The sequence below is a fragment of the Rhinolophus ferrumequinum genome, chromosome 2, assembly GCF_004115265.2.
Source record: "Rhinolophus ferrumequinum isolate MPI-CBG mRhiFer1 chromosome 2, mRhiFer1_v1.p, whole genome shotgun sequence".
Lineage (NCBI taxonomy): Eukaryota > Metazoa > Chordata > Mammalia > Chiroptera > Rhinolophidae > Rhinolophus > Rhinolophus ferrumequinum.
Window position 1 is genome coordinate 59041953 of NC_046285.1, and position 14861 is coordinate 59056813.

At 40.6% G+C, this 14861-nt stretch overlaps 1 protein-coding gene across 5 annotated transcripts in view; it reads left to right on the forward strand.

Annotated features, from left to right (window-relative positions):
* The window catches only part of TBCCD1 (TBCC domain containing 1), a 25824-nt gene continuing 10963 nt past the window's right edge, over positions 1-14861 (forward strand). Inside the window, exons 1-6 of one of the 5 annotated variants that reach the window (XM_033089108.1) lie at positions 1-341; positions 2270-2584; positions 3267-3379; positions 5787-6165; positions 11076-11231; positions 14387-14753. In XM_033089108.1, coding sequence (XP_032944999.1) covers positions 5830-6165; positions 11076-11231; positions 14387-14753 — 859 coding nt within the window. In that variant the 5' untranslated portion in view covers positions 1-341; positions 2270-2584; positions 3267-3379; positions 5787-5829. Of the gene's footprint in view, positions 342-2269; positions 2585-2899; positions 3380-5786; positions 6166-11075; positions 11232-14386; positions 14754-14861 lie in introns of those variants that run through there. The other 4 variants (XM_033089117.1, XM_033089124.1, XM_033089140.1 and 1 more) reach the window with 4 other exon arrangements.

A 14861-nucleotide genomic window follows, 5' to 3' on the forward strand; every position in this document is an offset into this window, starting at 1 on the left:
GCCAAAAGAGGGCACCAAGATCCAAGAAGTTCCCCCACCCGCCCTCGGACTCTCCACCAATCGGGAGGCTCCTCCTTCAGCACTGACCAATTGCGGGAGGAAAGTTTGAGCCTGGTTACTAGTCTTGGAATTTCATTCATATGGAACTACACGCTGGAGGCGTGTAGGCAAAATGGGCGGGGACAATTACTCCACGCCGACAGTACCCCGGAGGCAATGCTTAGGAGATCTTATTACTATACCTTCTCCTGACCTCCAAGGAGAAAATTGTCTCGGTTTCACAGAGAAGAGACCGTGGAGACAGACCGAGGTGCGGATTCAGCTTCCACCACTTCTTAAAGGTGAGAACAGCCTCCGCCCCTTACCCACAAGCCTGAACCTAAGCTTCTTTATTTACAAATTTGAGCTATTTTACTGGCAGTGTTGTGAAATTTTAATAGGAGAAAATCTGTAAATAGTCTAGTACAGCGTCTGGCACATAAAGCAGGCGATCATCGCCTGCTTTATGTGCCAGACGCTGTACTAGACTGTTTACAGGAGAATTCTGATTCCCTCCACCTACTTTTGCTTGTCTCAGTAAACGCACCACCTAGTTGTTCACGACAAAACTCTGGGTGTGTTCCTTGATTCCTTTGCCGCATCCCCTATCCAAGTCTTTATCTTTAAACTATAACCTGAATCTGTCCACTACTCTACATCTCCACTATCTCTCTGGGCTAAGTCACATCACTGCTCACCTGACAAGTACCTCCTAACTGGCCTCCCAGCCTCCTCTATTAATATCTCTTGTTCACTCCTGCCCCGCTGCCATGATTTTTTTTACAAACATATCAAATTATGTGATTCCCCTGCTTAAAAGCCTTGAATGGCTTTCTATTGCACTTAGAATAAAATCCCAGCCCTTTATGCTAGCTCATAAAACTTTATATGTCTCAAAAAAGCTGGGGAAAAAATTTTTTAAACCTTATATGAGCTCTACTTTCACCTAGTATACACCTTACCATGTTCCAGCAAAATTGGTTTCCTTTCTCTTTTTTTAATACACCAAGTTCATTACTGCCTAGGGCCTTTGTTCTAGCTGTTCTTTCTGCCAGAAACATTCTTCCCTCAGCTCCTAACAAGGGTGACTCCTTTTTAAACACAGATATCAGCTTAAATATCACCTCTAAGAAGACTTCCCTGATCAATCAAAATTAGCTCCTGCTGAATCCCTTGTTCTTACACCATCTTGTTTTATATTAGTTTCCATCCCCGCATCCCGTACTCACATACACTGGGAATGCCAGTTTCGTGAGAGCATGAATCTAGATTGTTCTGTTCTCAGCTGTATAGAATAGTACCTTAGAACAGTGCCTGCCATGGAGTAAAAATTGCTTCGACTGTGATCTTCGTATTATGTCTTCTTATTCTTCTTATTCTTCAAATTCAGCACTGACTTCATCCCCCCCAATAATCACTATCTGATATTATCCTATTTTATTTTCTTAATATGTATTATCCATTCTCCCTATTAAAATATACATTCCAAGAAAACAATGACCTGTTTTGTTCACTAGTGTAATCCTAGTGCCTAGCACTGTGCCAGACAGAGTGGTGCTCAATAAATAATTGCTGTTGCAGAAAACATAGACACAGAGAGAATTTGATCAATGTCTGAGCCACTTAGTGGTGCAGCCTGGATTCTAACCTAGATCTTTTTTAATCCAAGGCCCCTGCTCTTTACCTCTTGATTCATGCAGAGTTAAGAGAAAGACAAAGTTACTGCTTTCAGGAGATGCCTACTAGGGGAGAGAGGCTATGTAAACGAGGAACTAAATTGCATTTTATGGTCTTATTTACCTTTGTATCGGCCACACCTAGAGAAACCATAAACGAACTAAGAAAGCAGGAAATGGCTAAAAATCATGAAATGAAGGTTTAGAGGAAGGAGTGATGTCTGCTGCTGGGTGGAATCTAAAAAAACTTCGAGAAAGTGGTTACATGTTGGGAAAACTAACAGAGTTAAGCTAAGCCTGGAATTTCCCTGCATCAGAAGGCCTGGGCTTGTATCTTGGCTAGTGTCTTGCTGTGTGACCTTAGGGGTGTGATACTGTCACCTCTACACCCTAGTTTCCCCATCAATAAAACAAATGTACTTAATATTAAGGACTCTTGGGAAGACTGAGATAATACACATAAAAGTAGTTTACACAATGCCCCATCCAGAATAAGCACTCTAAAATGTAAATTATCATTATTATTACTGATCCAAGTGTGCTGACCTTTCCAGCAGCTACTGCCTAACCACAGTTCTGTGGAACACTAAAAGACTTCCTACTCTCCTGAGTTGAAAGGTGTGATCCCAGAAAGCGGGGGTTGGCTCCGGATCCCAGTCTCCAGGGCTCTTGGCCTTCGCCAAATTTTTCTCAGACCGGTGGAGAAGCGATCGGCCACTCTAGCAGCGTAGTCCTCCGGTTCTCGGTGGTGCAAGGCATCGCGCTTGCGCGGTGGATGCGGCGGCGGCGGTCAAAGGGCGGGCCACTGCAGCAGGGCGCAGGGCGCCGCGGCGCGTGGAAAGGTGCGGTGGCACCGCCCGCCTTCGCAGGTAACGCACGCGGGCCGGCGGCAGGGAGAGAAGGATGGGCGGGTCACACTTCAGGCTCGGGCTGGGGAGGCTGCCTTCCCGTTCTCCAGTTCTCGGGTCCGCTGCGGGCCCTGTCACTAAGGTTTTTTGCCTGTGAAGTCAGGTCGGAGCTCTTGGGTGGCCCACACCGCGTCCTACTTCGGACAGCGTCCGAGGTGGCTGCGAAGCCGCGGGGGGACCACCTTGGGCCTCAGGCGGATCTCCCTGCGTGAAAAACCCTAATCCCAGCGCACGGGGTGGGGGGTGGGGGGGTGGGTGTTTGAAGAGGGAAAGAGCCCCAGTTTATGTTTGTTTACGAATTTAACCCTCTCGAGTCTCGGAGTTAGAATAGGGGCTCATCTCCAGGATCTGGCTTTTGATTGCACACTTCAGCCACTGGAGCTGTCTCTCACAGAGCATCCTGTCTCCATTTGGGCGAGCTGTGGTCTTCCTCACATAACTTGCATCATCTGGTTTTCCTCAGAATAATGATGCTAAACCATTCCCATATTCGGAGACAGCTGCAATTTACCCTCTTACACTCTTCCTTTGAGTCCTTTGAGTTCATCTTCCTTCACTTGAAAAATGGCCTTATGTGGATGGCCTCACGTTTAAAGCCATTCATTCTGGTAATTCTCTTCTGCATCCACTCCCATTTTTTCAGAGATTTCCCCCAAAACTGGGTTCCTAAAGTGCATTTGTAAGCAACACAGTTCTCAAGTCAGACAGAATTGAATTCTAATCCAGAGCTGTGCCAATTTAAGTATGTGACTTTGGGTAAGTCCGTTAACTTTTCTAAATCTCCGTTTTCTCATCAGAAAATAAGGTAACTATATGTATCTCCAGGGGGTTATAAGGATGAAAAGAGGTGAAGTATGCAAAATATTCAGCTGCCGGGCACATAGCAAAATATTCAGCTGCCGGGCACAAAATATGCTGCCGGGTGCATAGTAAGCACTCAATTGATGTCAGCTATTTTTTAAACAGATGATTCCCCAAAGAAGCACAATTTTTTTAAGAATCAAATGCAAAATAAACAGCAATAAAAAATTTTCCATCAGTTATGTAAGGAAGGTGTGTTTTTTTTAAGTGATGTTACTTAGTGCTGAGGAGTACTCAGTGAAGAGAGTACCTTGGTCAAGTGATGGTACAATTTACAATCATTTTGGAAAGCAATGGAAATATGTCAGGAGCTTCAGAAATGTCAGTTACACAATTTCACAAATGCACATCTGAAAATTTTCTCTGGAAAATAATCGTAATGCAGAAAATATACAGAAAGGTGATATTATAGCATTATTTATAATAGTGAAAATATTTAAACTTTTTATTATGGAAATTTTTAACATACACAAAAGTAAAATAAATGACCCCCACGTGCTCATCACCCGTCTTTAACAATCATCAATAGTTTGCCTATCTTCTTTTTATGAAAAATTTTAAACCCACTAAATGTTTAAAAATAGAACAGTTGAATAAGCTAAGGTACATTTATTTAGAGTACTATGAAGCTTTAAAAATAATACAGAATTGTATATATGGTATTATGACAACTATGAAAATTCTGAAACTAACATCTAATCTGTAGAGAAAAGAAAGGGAGTATGAGCTGTGATGAAACAATATGGTGAATGTTTAAATTAAAAAAGGTTATTACAGTAAAAGACACATTGCCGTTACGCCTCAAAATACCCTCCCTCACTTCAAACACATGTATCCCATCATTCTTGCCACTTTCTGAAGCAGTTCTGGAAGTCCTCCTTTTTGGATGTCTTTAGTTGCGCTGTCGTGGCTGCACTGATGTCCTGAATCATTTGACTTTGGGGAAGAGCCAAAAGTCGCATGGTGCCAAATCTGGTGAATAAGGTGGATGAGGACACACTATAATGTGTTTATTTGACAGAAATTGCCATATTTCAGAAGTGATGTGTGACACACAGTGTTGTCATGATGGAGGATGATTCACAGCACACTTTAAAACACCTGGCAACAGTAGCTCCCACCCGACTGTTGAAACTTGTCACGAACTGTTACGCATCTCTTTCCATATTGAAAATCCTTGCCCTTCCCTTGAATGAACTCGGCAGGAGCATTCACCGTATGTTTTGATCACAACGGAAAGGCTCCATGTCACACATTGCTTCTGGTATGGTAATTTCTGTCAAAACATTACAATGTGTCCTCATCCACCTTATTCACTGAATCTGGCACCGTGAGACTTCTGACTTTTCCCAAAAGTCAAAATAACCATGAAAAGTAACTGTTTTGAACCGATTCAGGACATTGAGGCAGCCATGACAGCGCAACTAAAGACACTCACAAAAGAGGACTTCCAGAACTGATTCAGAAAGTGGCAAGAACTATGGGATAAGTGTGTTCGAAGCGAGGGGAAGTATTTTGAGGAGGAGTAATGGCAATGTGTCTTTTACTGTAATAAACTCTTTTTTATTTAAACATTCACTATTTTTTTATCGCACTCTATACAATAAAATATTAATTAGTTTCTGTTTGGTGGTGGGAGTGTGGATGATTTCCTCCTTTTCTATTTTTAGATATTTTATAAATATTCCATAAAAATCATGTATTGTTAAACAACAGTCAAAATCTAAAAATATTGCACCTGAACATAATAGATTATACCTGTTACAGACAATAGCTTTAACTTTCCTTGATCTAGTTTTGCAGCCTGTATTTACATGAGTATTATTGTCTGCCATCTCATGTTAGCGCTTCATGTTGAGCTTATATGGTCAGCTAACGTATCCAAATCTTTAACCAAGCATCCTCTGTCTAAGTGATTTGACTCAGTGAAGTTTTATTCCCTTAATTTTGACTAGCATTCCCCCTCAGGGTAGAGCAAAATTTCCTGTAATAGGATGACTCTTTTTCTCATTTCTTCTTCTCTTCTGATTCATACCTCATGTATTTTTACACTCTTCCTGAAAACAACCACTTGGAACAATTCAAGTAAGATAATTGTGTTTTATCACAGAATTTTTCTTACTTAAATAGGTTGTATTGCGAACTGACCAACAATCTGTTCTGCTCTTGGTTGATGAGCTAGATCTGCTTTTTAAACTGATGTTTTACATTTAAAAATGGTTAATGGAGGGGTCACCTTACAAGAAAAATGCATAAATGAGTTTTGTTTCAAGTCAATTTTTGAAGAAACTTTGTTTCCTAGGTATGCAAAGAAGCCTTATCACACACATGTCTTTTGAGATAATATGGACCAGTCCGGAGTTCTCCTTTGGGTGAAAGCAGAACCCTTTATAGTGGGCGCCTTGCAGGTCCCTCCTCCATCCAAATTCAGTCTTCACTATCTCAGGAAGATATCCACCTATGTGCGAACCCGAGCCACAGAGGGAGCTTACCCACGCCTGTACTGGTCTACATGGAGGCACATTGCATGTGGGAAGCTGCAGTTGGCTAAGGATCTGGCATGGCTTTACTTTGAAATATTTGATAGTCTTGCAGTAAAGACACCGGAGGAGCGCCTGGAGTGGTCTGAGATTCTGTCCAACTGCACATCTGAGGAGGAAGTTGAAAAGCAGAGAAATCAGGTATGGATTTATATGTATATGTATGTGTGTTTAATTACTTTGGGAAATAAATTTTTTAATTTTTAATTTAAAAAATTGGTACTGTACACTCTAGCTATACAGTGTGCAGTTTTAGATTAGGGACCACTGTGCTCCCCAAAGAACCATTTGAGTTTTAGCAGTTTCAGTTTGGCAGTATTTAATGTATTTAATGAATTAGTTCTTAGCAATTCTTACTCACCTGTTTCTAAAGCAATAATGTTACGGAGCGTTGTAATTGAAAGAGGGAAATATTTTCATTGACTTTAAAAGTTTTTTGAGGTCAATGAGTATTTATGAACCACTGATATGTTATAGTTAGAATACCTGGCTATTTTTAAGTGAGCATCTGCTCTGTGCTGGGATTCAAAGATTAGAACAGCATCCCTGCCATCATGAAGCTCATTGACTAGCAGGGGAAGCTGGTGTCTAAAAAAGTGCTATTTAATAGTGTTTTATGTACAATAATAAAAGTATGCATAATGTACAGAAATAGGATAGAGAGGAGAATGATTAATTCTATGATCAGGAAGGACTTCACAGAGAAAGTTTATTAATCAGAATAGTCTCATTATAGTAACAAGCAGTCCGGCATTTCCGTGGCTTAGCACAATAGTACTTTTATTTTCCATTCACGCAGCAGTGCAACACAAGGCATCTCTAGGCTGCTGTCCTCCAAGCAATGACTCAGGGATCTGGGCTTCAGTCTGTTGGAGCCACTATTACATTAGTCAGCTTTGCTGCAGTTAAAAGCAAACAAACAAAAATGACATTCCAGTGGCTTATACAAAGGTATTTATTTGTTGCTTATTTTGCATGTAGGCTGTACCTTAGCTGTGGCCCTCTTCCAGGCTGTGGCTTGGCTCTGTGTTGTTATTTGAGGACCTAGGCTGAAGAAGTAGCTTTTGCGTAGGTCATCTATTCTTGTGACAGAAGGGAAGAGCAACAAAGCAGGAGGAAACTCATGATGCCTCTTAAAACTTTTGCTCTAATGTAACATAAATTATGACTACTTTCTTTGCGTTGGTTAAAGCTCTGTCACATGTCCATGCCTAAAATCAATGAGAGAGGAAGACTAAACTACCTCACAGGAGGTAAGGAAAATCCCATGGTCCGTGTAAGCCTCTTGGAGGGTAGGGAAGTGAACAATTGCAAATATAATACAGTTTGCACAACCATGCCCACTAGGGCCTCAGAATCCTTCACTTCCATTTCTTTTGGAAGAGTTTTTGAAAGAGGCTTGCAAGTGGTATATGAAAATCCACCCATATTCCATTGACTATAACCCAGTTATACCGTATCTAACTTGAAGAGAGGCTGGGAAATGCCATCCTAATTGTGTGCCCAGGAAGAAAAGAAGAGGTATTTAGGTCCTTCTTTATCTCTTGTTATATCCTTTATTTTAAAATCTATTTTGTCTGGTATAAGTATTGGTGCCCCAGCTTTTTTTAATTTTATTTTGCTTACATTTTCATTAAATATCTTTTTCCATCCCTTTTCTTTCTGTCTTTGTGTGTCTTTCGGTCTGAAATGAGTCTCTTATAAGCAGTGTATGTATATGTAAGGGTCTTGTTTTCTTATCCATTCAGCCACTCTATGTCTTTTGATTGGAGTATTTAATCCATTTACATTTGAAGTAATTGTTGATAAGTATGTAGATATTTCCATTTTGTTATTCATATTTTTGTTCTTTTTCTTCATCTTCATCTTTTTCTTCTTCTCCTGTTCTTCCTCCTCCAAGAAGTCCCTTTAACATTTCTTGTAATACTGGTTTGGTGGTGATGAACTCCTTTAGGTTTTTCTTGTCTGGGAAACTCTGTCCTTTGATTCTAAATGATAGATTTGCTGGGGAGGGTAATCTTGGTTGTAGGTCTCTGCTTTTCATCACTTTGAATATTTCATGCCACTCCACTCTGGCCTGTAGACTTTCTGTTGAGAAATCAACCGACAGTCTTATAAGAGCTAAGTGCTTTTTATCTCAGGGCTTTTAAGATTCTGTCTTTACCTTTAACCTTTGGCATTTTAATTATGATGTGTCTTGGTGTGGGCCTCTTTAGGCTCATCTTGTTTGGGGCTGTCTGAGCTTCCTGGACTTGTGTGTCTATTTCCCTTTCCAGGTTAGGAAAGTTTTCTGTCATTATTTCTTCAAATAGGTTTTCAGTTCCTTTGTCTCTCTTCTTCTGGTACCCCTATGATGCAAATGTTGGTATGCTTGAGGTGGTCCAGAGGTCTCTTAAACTATCCTCATTTTTTTGGATTCTTATTTTCTTTTTGCTGTTCTGAATGGGTATTTTCTGCTATCTTGCCTTCTAAATTGCTGATTCTATCCTATTTCATCTAATCTACTGTTGATTCCCTTTAATGTAGTCTTCATTTCAGTTATTGTATTCTTCGTTACAGACTGGTTCTTTTTTGTTTTCTATCTCAATTTTTATGTTTCCTATGTCTTTGTTGAAGTTCCCCCTGAGATTATTGAACATCCTTATAACCAGTGTTTTGAAGTCTGCATCTGGTAGATTGCTTGTCTCCATTTTGTTTAGTTCTTTTTCTGGAGCTTTGTTCTGTTCTTTCATTTAGGACATGTTTCTTTAGCTCCCCATTTTGGCTGTCTCCTTGTGTTAATTTCTATGAGGTCAATTAAGTTTGCGAACTCATCCTAGAAAAAGTGCTAAATACCTCATTGGTGAATATGTCAGCAACTAGTCCAGCCTTCAAAGCAATTTTGGAATTCTTTTTCTGTAATGGCCATCAGAGCTGTTGTTGTATTACTCTTGATGTCCTGAATGTCATCAAAATGTCTTCCTTTCAATATTTCCTTTATCTTTGGATAAAGAAAGAAGTCATTGGGGGCCAGATCAGGTGAGTAGGGAGGGTGCTCCAATACAGTTATTTGTTTACTGGCTAAAAACTCCCTCACAGACAGTGCTGTGTGAGCTGGTGCATTGTCGTGACGCAAGAGCCATGAATTGTTGGCAAAAAGTTCAAGTCATTTTCGTTTTTTTCACGCAGCCTGTTCAGCACTTCCAAATAGTAAACTTGGTAACTCTCCACTTGGTACAAATTCATAATGAATAATCCCTCTGATATCAAAACAGTTTACAACATCATTGCAACAAGTTCGCGAACTTAATTGTCAGACCTTATATATATTAAGTAAAGCTGCTATGTCTCCTAGTCTTAATAAAGTGGCCTTATATAGTATGTGTCCTGTGGAGCCCAGTGGTACCATCTCTCTGATCACCTGAGCTGGGTGCTCCAGGTTTGTCCCTTGTGTGTGTTGTGTGTGTCCTCCAGTTGTAGTTGAGCCATGGTTGCTGTTTGTACATTAGCTGGAGGGAATGATTCCTAGGCAGATTTGTTATGAGGACTGGCCATGACTATAGTGGGGGAGCTGTTGTTTAGGAGCTGACCATACAGAGCAGGATTCGCTTTAGCAGGGCTCTGGTGCCTTCCCAATCTGCCTTTGGGTTTGTCGTCTTCAGAGGCAACTGGCTCGTGCTTCTGGGAGAGGACCTGCCCAGACCAAGTTCAGCCACAGCTTGTGCCCTACTCTGGGCCACCTGGAATGAGCCACAAAGCTGTCCACGAGGTGGCCACCATCCACACTGGGCTTGGAGGTGCCTGAGAGAGGCTAAGCTGTGTACCGAGGCTAGCTGCCACCAGTGCTGGACATGGGGCTGCTTGGCAGGAGGTACAGGGCATACTGAGGCCCTGTACAAACAGATGTTGCTTGTTTGGCAGATTTTAAGAAAGTTCGAAGCATGAGGCAAGGCAGGCCCTTTGTATGGAAAAGCCATTGGAAGCAGCTTGGGTGGTCCTGAAAGTTGAGTGGGGTGGGAATCAGCGAATCACAGCAAATGAATCTCAGGGAATCAGGACAAATGAAGCCAGGTTTATAGAGACTCAGATATGGCAGCTGCCTGTGTCTGCACACCGGGAGAGGGGAGGGCTCAACAAGAAAGAATGGCTTCTGCCAGCAACTCCGTCTGGGAGGAAGATGCCCCTCCGGCCCTCAGTCTGAATCCAGACAACTCAGTTCCTTCCCGTATATCCCTGGTGTCTTTGGAGCTGCTGCCGTAACACTAGAGCTCAGAGTGAGTGAGTTCATCCACCAGTAAGTCCATGTGCGGGCCCTTTAAGTGGAGTTCCTCGGACTTTAGCAGCGCTCCATCTCACTTAGCCACAATCTGTGCTGGTTTTCAGAGCCAGAAGTTATGGGGACTTCTCTCCCCAGCTCTAGAACCCTGTGCTGCGGAGCCTGGTGTGGGGCTGGGACCCCTCGCTCCACCGGAGGAGGGGGCCTCCGCAGCTGATATGTCCCTCCCGATTTTTAACCACCACACGTGAGAGTGGGACAGCTCATTCCACATCTCTGCCCACTCCTACCAGTCTTGGCATGTTTTTTCTGTATGTCCTTAGTTACAGGACTTCTGTTCAGCTAGACTTCAGGCAATTCTCAGTGATGGTTGTTCTGTAATTTAGTTGTAGTTTTAATGTGGTCATGAGAAGATGCCAGCAGTGTTTACCTACTCTACCATCTTGACCAGAAATCACCATTTTACTAAGGGTTTTTTTTTTAAAACTTCTGAAATAATATGCTTTTAAAAAGTATGTACTACATCCTTTCTTCTTCATCAGTTTGGGAAAGAATGTCTGTGGCCACAGATGCTACATAGTTTTCCAAGAAGGTAAGTGATTCCACCTTAGTTTTAGAAAGTCCTACATCTGAGTGTCCTCTGACACATACATAATCTGATACGTACATAATCAAATGCTAGCAATGTTTCTACATTTGCCTTCTTGCGATCAGCAAACTGTTGTGAGTTTATTTTACTATATCTATTTAGTTGTGGTTTTAGGATCTTTTCATCATTTCTTTTCTTCTTAAACAGCTTTCAGTGGACACCTTGCAGTTTCTGCTCTTCTTGTACGTACAGCAGTTAAATAAGGTCTCTCTGAGGACATCTTTGATTGGAGAAGAGTGGCCTAGTCCCAGAAACAGATCTCAGTCTCCTGACCTGACTGAAAAATCCAGTTGTCATAATAAGGTACTGTTTAAATTTTGGTGTCTTTCACTGAAAGGGACAATTTGTGAGGAAGATCGTTTGCCTTCATTAAAAATTATGGTGGGACTATTTATATAAGCCATTGATCTGCTGGCTTGTTTTGTTTTGCTTTGCTTTTTACTTTTTTTTTTTTAGTTATAAAACAAAATCAATGTGTGCATACTTAATAAATATAGAGAAGTGGTTTCAGTTCCTTCACTAACAAAAATCACATGATTTTCTGGAAATCATTCACTCTACTCTTATTAGCAGTCCCATTTTTGCAAATGTTAATGAATTTGTACGTATTTGAGGATAAATGAGATGATACAGTTTTTGCAAAAAACTGTTGAAATCTGCTGAAAAAATTTCTGTAAAAATATTTTCTCATAGGTTTAAGTAGTATGCTTAAGTATACTTAAGCTCAGCATACTCAAATAATTATGATGTGGTAACCTAGAAGTTAAACTTAACTGCCTCACATTACGAGTTTTAGAAAATCTTTTTTTCTTTGTTTCTGTAAAGAAAACCAAAATGTTTTTAGTTGTTTATGTAAAAGTATTTTGAAGAAATTTAAGTAAAATGTAGATCTAATAATAATAAAATGTATTATTGCCATGTTCAGGCTCTTCAATCTCCTTTTTCAAAGAAATTCATTCACCCTTATGTATTCCACCCTTATTTTTTCCATGATGCTATTCCCTCCTCTTCTGCTTCTGATTCTTTCTTCTCATTCTTCTTCTTGAGCCTCTCTCCTCCTGGCATTTATAAGCTGCTGTTCCCTTAGGATTCTGTCTGTGGCAATCTTGTCTTCTCATTCGACATATTTATTGTCTGATTCTCTTCCCATGACTTCATATATTTCAATGACTCCTGAGTTTTTTTTTTCCGTTCTAGATTTCCCTTTTTATGTAGATACCTTATCTATACCTTAAATTCAGAATTCCCAAGTCCAGATGTGTTAGAGATGCCAATCATTGCCTGCTGTTTCCACCACACATGGTTCCTGCTGAGTGGGCACCATAGAGAGATGACGTTTTGAACTAAGGTAGCCTGCATTCAAATCTGGCTCTGCTACTTAATATCACATGATTTTAGGCAAGTCAGTTAAATTCTCTAGGCCTTGGCATCTCTTCTCTAAATGGGGATGATAATGCCTATTTCTGAAACGCTGTGAGAATTCAGTAATATATTAGCATGAGACTTGTTGTGTAGTAAGTACCAGTAAACGGTGACTCTAGTTTGTGCTATACTGATTGGACCAGGGATGAACATTTGACTAGAGTAGCCCTTCATTGACATGTGTTTGAAGTTGGTCTCATTTGAAACGATTGACCAGGCCCAGTCAGTATCCCTAGGGACTGAAGAAATTACCAGTTAGAGATGGGTGGGACCAGAATAGCCACAAAATTCATGAGTGACCTGACTTACGAGGGATTAGAAACTCTGAGGTCATTAGAGAAAAAAAGTACAACAGAGCAGACATGCAAAGACACTGGCCCCTACGAGAGAACCACGTTCAAAATGGCCAGTTACAGTTCTGAAGAGACCTACCTATGTTGCAGTTTGGGAGACGATTGTGTGTCCCTACAGTAAAGTGTCCCTTTACTTAAAATGTCCCTATGCCAGTGAAGGTCACCACCAGCCACCCATACTCTCTTTCTCACCACCCATACCTAGTTAGTTGTCAAGTCTTACTGAATGTGCCTCCAAATAACTTTTAAAATGTGTCCCTTTTCTTCTTCTTATGTAGGCCTTGATGACTTTTTTTTTTGCCTTGATTTCTGTCCTATCTAGTCACCCTGCTGTGAGTCTGCAGTCCACCCACTATACTGGACTTTCTAAAATGCAGATGGATTGTATCCCTCTCCTATGGAAACTCTTTCAGTGAATTCTCATTGTCATGGTTGTTTTCATACTGTATTCCATGGAACCACGTTAGGGACTACTATGGAGGAGGGGGATGCAGCCAGAGGGAGGAAGAACAGGTGATGCCGTGGGCAGCTGTGATTCCGTATATTCTCTGGCATCCAAATGAGAGTTTATTAAAAAGAAAAAAAAAGGTATAGCTATTTCGAAAATAGATTGAAGTCCTTGCACCAAAAATAAAGTCCAGGTGTGTTAGTATTTCATACAAGGCCTATCATGGTTGGTGCCTGCATTTTAACTTTTTTAAACCTGTCACTTCCTAGCATTCTTCCTTTACCTCGCCCAGAACTTCCAGTTCTCTGAACACAGCAGGTAATTTTATCCCTATGGGCTTGGCATATGCTGTTCCCTGGGCCTCAAATGCCTTCTTCCCTTGTCATCATCAATCAAGAATCTATTCAAACAGCACCTACTATGATTTTCTTTTCCCAGGTGGAGCTTGTTTTTTCTCTCATGCTTTTATCTTTCCAGATCTCTGCTACAGGTCTTATCTCATTGTGTCGTTGTTTGTTTATATTGTCTTTTCACTACATAGACTTTGAGTTCCTTGAAGACAGGAACTATGTCTTACTCAATTTTCATAATTCATCACTTAACACTACTCATATCATATAAGAGGTATTCAAAAAATATGTCAAATGAATAAACCAAGGCTTTGGGATATCTGCCAAGTCCAAGTCAAAGCTTATTCCCAAAATTATAACTTTTCTTAAATCTAGTTCCTTTAAAACCAGTTGCCTTGTTTCATCCAGTGGAATTTGAAATTTTTTTTCTGTATCTTGAGAAAGTAAATAAAGAAACCTAGTGCTTCATCAAATAAATGTTCAAGGTGGTTATTTTTATGTTTGACCTGAAACTTTAGGAGTATTTACTAGGAGTGTGACCTTGGACAAGTTTTCTGACCTTTCTGTATCTCTATTTCCTCATCTGTAAAATGGGTTATTTTAAGATTGCTGTTAGGATTAAATATGTTGTACTGGTACAGCACTTAATGCTTAACACACACTAAGGGTTCGATGTTAGTATTACTCTGAATTGGCTAAGGTGGAGAGAGAATCTGTTTATACCTATCACATACACACACACAAAAATTGTTAAAAGGTTTATTTGCCACCTTAAATGGTTTTTTGAGGTGAGGCAAAGTATAAATACAAAATACAGTATGAAAGTTTTAGGCCTTGTGCAATCACTTTATTCTGTTAAGAGTGCTTTCTTTTGATATTTTTTAGAACTGGAATGATTATAGTCACCAAGCTTTTGTCTGTGATCATCTGTCAGATCTCCTTGAGCTGCTTTTAGATCCAGAACAACTCACTGCATCCTCTCATTCGGCCCATAGTAGTCTCGTCTCACGAGAAGCTGTTGTGGCGCTCAGCTTTCTTATTGAAGGTACAGTGAGCAGAGCCAGGAAGATATATCCACTTCATGAACTTGCTCTGTGGCCACCCCTACATGCACAAAGTGGCTTCTCAAAGATCTCTAAGACGTTTTCTTTCTACAAGCTGGAAGCCTGGTTGAGAGCCTGCTTGACTGGGAATCCCTTTGGTACATCTGCTTGCCTCAAGTCTGGAAAGAAATTAGCTTGGGCTCACCAAGGTATTTAGTGTTTTAATCTCTATTAAACTGAATGACAAGGAACCTAGTGTTTTCTGGTGTATTGATGATCACACATCTTCTGTAGAAGAACTGAAAAATACTGCTACT